Source organism: Tenrec ecaudatus, chromosome 15 (assembly GCF_050624435.1).
Source record: "Tenrec ecaudatus isolate mTenEca1 chromosome 15, mTenEca1.hap1, whole genome shotgun sequence".
Taxonomy (NCBI): domain Eukaryota; kingdom Metazoa; phylum Chordata; class Mammalia; order Afrosoricida; family Tenrecidae; genus Tenrec; species Tenrec ecaudatus.
This window is the reverse complement of record NC_134544.1, coordinates 54,956,989-54,964,186: the sequence shown is the minus strand read 5'-3', so window position 1 is coordinate 54,964,186 and position 7,198 is coordinate 54,956,989. Positions and strand designations below refer to the sequence as shown.

General features: G+C 59.3%; 1 protein-coding gene across 4 annotated transcripts in view; it reads left to right on the top strand.

Annotated features, from left to right (window-relative positions):
- The first annotated feature begins 261 nt into the window (after positions 1–261).
- GATA6 (GATA binding protein 6) overlaps positions 262–7,198 on the top strand; it is a 30,637-nt gene continuing 23,700 nt past the window's right edge. The window contains exons 1-3 of one of the 4 annotated variants that reach the window (XM_075532864.1): positions 262–390; positions 1,844–2,976; positions 6,791–6,957. In XM_075532864.1, coding sequence (XP_075388979.1) covers positions 1,881–2,976; positions 6,791–6,957 — 1,263 coding nt within the window. In that variant the 5' untranslated portion in view covers positions 262–390; positions 1,844–1,880. The other 3 variants (XM_075532862.1, XM_075532865.1, XM_075532861.1) reach the window with 3 other exon arrangements.

Here is a 7,198-nt window from a genome sequence, read left to right as displayed (position 1 = left end):
CCGTTCGGCCGCCTCCGCCCCTCCCCTGGCGTCCTCGGGCCCCACGCCCTCTAGGTGGACTCCCTGGCACTCCCGGGTCTGCGCTCCGGGTCCGGCCCACGCCCGCGGGCTGCGCGGCGCTCATTGTCTGCCCGCAGCGGCGTGCTCCCCTCCCCCCGCGGTCCCCTCCCCACCCTTTGCTTTCTCCTCCCCCCTCGCTCCCTCCTCCTCCTTCTCTCCTCCTCCTCCTCCTCCTCCTCCTCCTCTTCTCCGCCCGGTCTTCACCTCCAGCGCACAGCTGCTAGCAGCGCACAGTTCCGACCCACAGCCAGGCACCCTTCGGCGAGCGCTGTTTGTTTAGGGCTCGGTGAGTCCAATCAGGAGCGCAGGCTGCAGTTTTCCGGCAGAGCGGTAAGAGGCGCCTCCTCTCTCCTTTTTATTCTCCAGCCGCGCCGCCCAGACCCCGGACTTGCGCTCGCCCGCCGGCGCCCTCGGCCTCTCGCTGCGTCCCGGGCTCTCTCCGCCGCCGCGACTCTCCATGCGCAGCGCCCACCCGAGGTTCGGCTTCATCTTCCCGGCCCCACTCGCCCCGCTCCGCTCCCCGCCAGCCCGCTCCGCACGGGCCGCTAGGGCCTCGGGTTCTCCCGCGCTCTGCCGGCCGCCGTGGGCCGGAAGGCTTCCTCCTCCGGGCGGTCGGTAGCGGCGCCCAGGTTCTCGGGACACTGCGGCCCAACTTCTGGTGCCTTTTCCGCCCCTGGAAGCGCTTATCTGCGCGCAGCCTTATCTCCGAGTTATCTCGGCGCGAAGGGGCGGGAGCCTGGAGTCGGGCGGGCAGGGAAACTTATTTCTCGCTCTCTAGCCAGGGCTGTGTGTGGGCATTCATTTTAGTGTGATGATCGCCCGGGAGCCGAAGAGCCTGGAGAAAGCATTTCGCTTCTCCCTCGCCACCCCTTTTAGGGGCGCCTGTCATTCTTCCCGCTCTCTCCCCTTTGGGGTGGCCTCGCTCCAAGGCGATCTCCTCGCCTGCCGGGCCGTTCCGCCTCCAATCGGAGCTCCACGCCACCCCGCTAAGTCCGATTCCGACACGTTCTGCTGGTTCCGCGGCCGGGGATGGGTCCCGGGTGGGCCCGGCGGGGGGCCTGGCCAGGAGGAAGCGCGCGTGCTGGGGGCCGCACATGTGGGCGGTGTCTAAGGTGCGCCACTCCCGGCGCCGGCGGAGCGTCTGCCTGGAAGGTCCGGGGCTTCGGGTCCCCGCCCCGGTGCCCCACCTTCCCGGGGCTACGCTGCCTCGCTCTCCGGGGCGCCCGTTCGCTCCCGTCGGCGGCGCAGGACGGGGAGCTCGGGAGCCGCCAGTGTGGGAGAAGGCGGAGGTTTCGTTTTGGAAGGCAGGTTGCCTTCCGTGCTCTCGGGGTTTTAAAGCGGGGAAGCGAGCCTCACTCGGAGGCAGTCCACGGGTGGGGCCCCCCCCGCAAGGAGGCGGGGAGAGACCGCGCGGCCACGCACGGCATTTTTAAAAAGCCACTTGGGGCAGAAGGCAACCCTCGGGAGGCTGGCCGTCCCCCCTGCGATCTGGCTGGCGCAGAGTAAGGATGCTGCAAGAGGGGCGGGGGTGGAGGACTAGGGGACCGGAGACGCGCGGGGCAGTCAGTTGGGGGTCGATCTGGTGCCTTCTGGGTCCCGGGCGGCTGCGTAGGCTCCATTGCCCGCTCCCTCCCCCAGCTCCCGAGTCCTGGGCCCAAACCGGATCTCCGTGGAGTGGCGGCGTCTCCCGAAGCCAGAAACCGGAGTCTGGGCGAGGTTCTCTGGGGCCTGCGCTTTCTGGTAACTCCGCTGTAACTGTGCTTTCTCTTCCGCGTCGCCCCAGGAGCTAGAAGTCACCCGGGAGCGGCGCCGGACCGTGGATGGCAGTGACTGACCGCAGCTGGAGTCTGCCGAAGCGCTTCGGGGCCGCCGCCGCCGACGCCAGCGACTCCGGGGCCTTTCCAGCGCGGGAGCCTTCCACGCCGCCTTCCCCCATCTCGTCGTCGTCCTCCAGCTGCTCCAGGGGCGGAGAGCGCGGCCCCGGCCACTGCCGGACGCCGCAGCTCGACACGGAGGCGGCGGCAGGACCCCCGGCCCGCTCGCTGCTGCTCAGCCCCTACGCCTCGCACCCCTTCGCGGCGCCCCACGGACCGTCGGCGCCCGGGGTCGCGGGCCCCGGGAGCGCCCTGTCGAGCTGGGAGGACCTGTTGCTCTTCACTGACCTGGACCAGGCCGCGACCGCCAGCAAGCTGCTGTGGTCCAGTCGCGGCGCCAAACTGAGCCCCTTCGCCCCCGAGCAGTCCGAGGAGATGTACCAGACCCTCGCCGCCCTCTCCGGCCAGGGCCCCGGCGCCTACGACGGCGCCCCCGGCGGCTTCGTGCACTCGGCGGCCGCGGCCAGCTCCCCAGTCTACGTGCCCACCACCCGCGTGGGGTCCATGCTGCCCGGCCTGCCCTACCTGCAGGGCGCGGGCAGCGGGCCGGCCAACCACGCGGGCAGCGCGGGCGCGCACCCCGGCTGGCCCCAGGCCGCGGCCGACAGCCCCCCGTACAGCAGCGGCGGCGGCGCCGTGGGCGGCGGGGCGCCGGGGCCCGGCAGCGCCGGCTCCGCCGCGGCGCACGTCTCGGCGCGCTTCCCCTACGCGCCCAGCCCGCCCGTGGCCAACGGCTCGGCGCGGGAGCCCGGGGGCTACTCGGCGGCCGGCGGTGGCGGCGGGGGCGGCTTGGGCGGCGGCGGAGGGACGCTGGCGGCCATGGGCGGCCGCGAACATCAGTACAGCTCGCTGTCTGCCGCGCGGCCGCTGAACGGGACGTACCACCATCACCACCACCACCACCACCCGAGCCCCTACTCCTCCTACATGGGCGCGCCGCTGACGCCCGCCTGGACCGCAGGGCCCTTCGAGACGCCGGTGCTGCACAGTTTGCAGAGCCGCGCCGGAGCGCCCCTGCCCATGCCAAGGGGCCCCAGCGCAGGTAAGGGTCGAGCGGGGCGGCAGCTACCGACAGAAGGGCTGTTTGTGAGGGGGGAAAGGTTCCTTCGGGGTGCCTCGGGGTCCGCCGGGCCGCGGGGAGGATTCGCAGGCCCGTGTGTGTGGCAGGGGGCTTTGGCAGTGCTGGCGGTGTGTGTGCAGTTTGCGAATGGTCCGAGTTCCTGCCCGGGTTTCCTAGTCGTGCCTTGGAGAAGGAAGCGCCAGAGGCCTGGGGAACCATAAGTGGTTTCGGAATGTGGGAGCAGAAATGGGCCTGACATGGCGGGAGCTCCCCCAGGCCCTCGTTGGGTGTCAGTGGGTGAATCTCCTTGGGAGGGTAGTTGGGCATTGGATTCACTGTCTGCCTCTAATCACAGGAGAGCACCCAGCCTCTCCCTGTTTAACTTTTGATCAGGGAAGAGTGGTGGGTTTGGGTTTTTTTTTTTCTTCCAGGAAAAGAGTATTTGATGAAAAGGATTTAGGGACAGAAAAGATGAGAGGACTGGTGGATGGGCCAGTTCCACTTATGTAGAATTTCATTCCCAGGGCAAGCTGACTGCCTGCCCTGCTGCCCAGTAATCCATTGGGACTCTGGGATCCTGGAGGTCAGGAAGACTTGGGCCTCTATAGACTTTCCTGTCCTGAGTATTCAGTACCCAGATTAATTTAAACTCTCACTCCCAAGTTTAGGGGGCCCATTTGGGGTACACTGGGGAAACATAACCCTCTGAAATACCTGGACATAGTGCTTTTTTGTGAAGTCTTCTCTTGCCCCAGTCAGAGCGTGTGATCCATGTTGGCTAGACAGACATAGCTGCATGTCTGCTTTTCAGTCACAGGAGTCTGAGTCCTGGGTGCTTTTACGGCCTGCACATTTTATATTTCACCTAGCAGCCTCCTGCGAGGGAAAAACAAGTCTTTTCTGTTTGATTTTTGAGGGGAGCCCCTTCGTGTCACAGACATGGCAAGGAAAGAGGGAGGCAGGTTAGCTCAATTGCCCTACTTGGCAGGCTAAGGAGCCTCAAACTTCCCTAAATCAGCGTCAGCTGATTAGTTAGCATCAAGTAAGGTGCTGTTAACTTTGAGTTCAAAAGACAGACCAGGACCCGAAAGTGCTGAAACGGAATTTGAATAGCCCCAGCTTCTCATGCGGGGCTGCTTGGTAACCAGTGCTGCCTTTTTAACCCCTCAAAGCTGGCCCTGGAGACTACACTGTCTGTTGTGGAGTGACAGTGGGGTTCCCTGTTAAGGTTAACCGTGTGGAGTAGAGACCTGCCTGGGAGAGGCCAGGAGGTAGGCTATCAACCCTTCCAGATGCATAGGGACCCAGGTCTGGCATCCAGGAGCAGAGACCAGGAGAGGGCTCTTCAAAGAAGGGGAAGTTGGTGTGTGTGAGGCGGCTTTTGTCTTGCTGGGAGTCTGAAGTGTGTGGGAGTTGGATGGGGCAGATAGGTTTAAACAGAACTCCTTTTTCTTAGCTTGGTCTCCATATGTCTGTCCTTCCCTAGTCTTCAGCGTGTCACATGACTGAGAAACAAAGGTGCTCCAACAGACAGACTGGGAAGCTGTTGGCATTTAAAGTTAATTGGTGCTGTATGTTTTTAAAAAATGAAACCCAAAACTAGCAAGGGGGTTGGAAACACCCAGATTTGCAGAAAGGCTCTATTTAGCAGGACTCTACAAGGACTCAGATGGGCTTTTTTTTTGGGGGGGGGGGGCTAGGGAAGCAAATAATCAGAACTTTGCTTGTGATCCCAGGTGTTCTGTCACCATTGTCCCTTATTTTCTTAGCTAGAATCTGTTTCTCCACCTTTTTTTTTTTTTAAATCACCGACTTTTGGAGGCAAGGTCTTTAATTGGCTTGAGCAAACACCAGGGCCAAAACATGAGCACTGGGCCATGTGGAAGCCTCTGGGAGACCCGCCCCAAACACCTCCCCATGACCCTGCTGCCAGTGGGGTTTGTGTGTGTGTGTCCTGGGTGAGTCCCAGGGCCCAGCTCCCAACTAAGAACCTACTCAACCTATTCACAGGTCCTGGGACAACACAGGCTTAGAAGTCCTTTCCACTGAATTTGTAACCCCCTAGGATTACTTCCCAAAGCCCCAGGAGAGATGATGTTGAATAAGGAAAACTGGTAAAGGAGCTAAACATCTAATTTTGTCCAATTTATTACAAAACGACAGCCTCCACTCCACACTAGTCAGAGCTAAAGGATTGTAGCTGCTGAGTGATGGAGAGGTCGGGAGAGGGTGGGAACACTAGATTTGACTTAGATTTTGGTTCGCCAAAGAAGACTTAAACTTTTGTCTTTGGGTTTTCCAATGGCTTACTAGTGCCCATTGGGGAGTTCCTAGGAGTCTTCTGCGAGGCCTTATTGTTTCCAGTACAGGGGCTGGGTTTTCTAGGGAATGCCAGGCTCTATGGAGAGGGGCTCGGATAGGTAACATTTTAAAGTCAACAACAAAGACAAATACCTTGTTTAACTTCAGCGTCCTTGAAGTCCTGAGCCTTTTACTGATTAGGGCAGTCAATAGTGGCTTTTAGGGTGGAGAAGAATAAATCTTTGTGATGTGTTGTAGTTGCAGGAACCCCAGGACAACTTTGAACTTTGAATCAAGCAGGACGCAAGTTTCTCTCCAACTAGGAAGGAGACTGGCTTTGTAGCGCAAATAGTACTAATGGAATTAAAGCACATCTGTGTTAAAACATTTAAATATTTTTACAACAAAAGGTAGATGGTAAACCCCAAACTGCAGGGGGACGGGAGGGGCTAGAAAGGCTCACTGCTATGAAATGCTTAAACTTCTCTAAGGTGTGATGTTTATGTGCTCTTAACATTGACTCAGCAATATTCCTTAAAGAATGCTGATTCCAAACAGTTCTAGAGAGGAGTCGCTTATTTTTTAATGTACATTTGATTAGTAAGCACACATCTCATTTAGGTATGTTCATATTTGAGCTACTTCAGGTGATGTGATGAGTGTTACCATTCAAGATTTTTTAAAAGCAAATCTAGATTCATTGTAGATTTTCAAAATGAAGCTGATAATAAAGTGGCAAAACAAACATTTTAAACCCATTGCATAGGTTGAAATTTTAATGTAAGAAAATAGGGATCTTTGTTTAAGCACTGGAAAAGCCTTGGTTTAGTGATTTTTCTCAAAGTATCAATTATATGTGGATATTTTTCAGATGGAAATAATTAGGAGATGAACATAAAACTTAATATTTTGTGTCCTGAATAGTATGTGCGTTCTTGCCACCCCCTAGACAAGAGTAATATCTAATCAATTGACTTAAGTGCCCAAGGACAGTATTTCCAATTACAGGTGTCCTTTTAAAAAAAAACTGAAGAAAGGGCTTGTGTAAGGAAGAGTCGCAGATATAGACACTGCTTTAAAAAATGATCTGAGATAAAACTAAATAAAGCCGACCAAACTATCGCTGGGTATTTGTCGCTGGACTGGAAATTAATGGGTTTGGCCAGCGGCATATTGTGATTCTAGTGAATTCCTGTTTGGGAAAAAGCTTGGGGTCTGGGGAGCCCAGGACGACCTCCCCACTTCCGGCACGATCCCTGGTTCGGAAGTGTCTATCGCGCTCACCCAGGGGGTGCAAGAAGTATGGGGCAAATGGCCAAGCGATCAATGGCGAGGAAATCAAACGCCCGGAAAAGCGGGTGGGGAATCCCGGGCCGCGCGCCTCCGAGGCCCAGGGGAGTGCCCTTGGGCGCTTCAGGGGGGACAGCCGCTGCCCGGGAGCCGCTGGGGAGGGAGGGGCGAGCGGGGCGCCCCTGACTGCGACCTCTCTCCGCAGACCTGATGGAAGACCTGCCCGAGAGCCGCGAGTGCGTCAACTGCGGCTCCATCCAGACGCCGCTGTGGCGGCGCGACGGCACCGGGCACTACCTGTGCAACGCCTGCGGCCTCTACAGCAAGATGAACGGCCTCAGCCGGCCGCTCATCAAGCCGCCCAAGCGCGCGGTGAGTGCGCGCGCCCGTCCTTGCCGCGGGGGTCGGGGGTGGGGTGGGGTGGGGGCGCCGCGGAGACCCTAGCCGGCTCGGCCCCGCGGGGAGCGCCCCGAGCGCGCGAGGAGACCTCACGCGCCCGCCGGCCCCTGGGTGCAGGCTGCCCCGGCGCCGGACTTTGGGGGACTTGTAGCGGCCTGTCAAGGCGGGGCGAGACTTCAAGTTCGAAACCGTGACATCTGATGTAGCGTAGCGG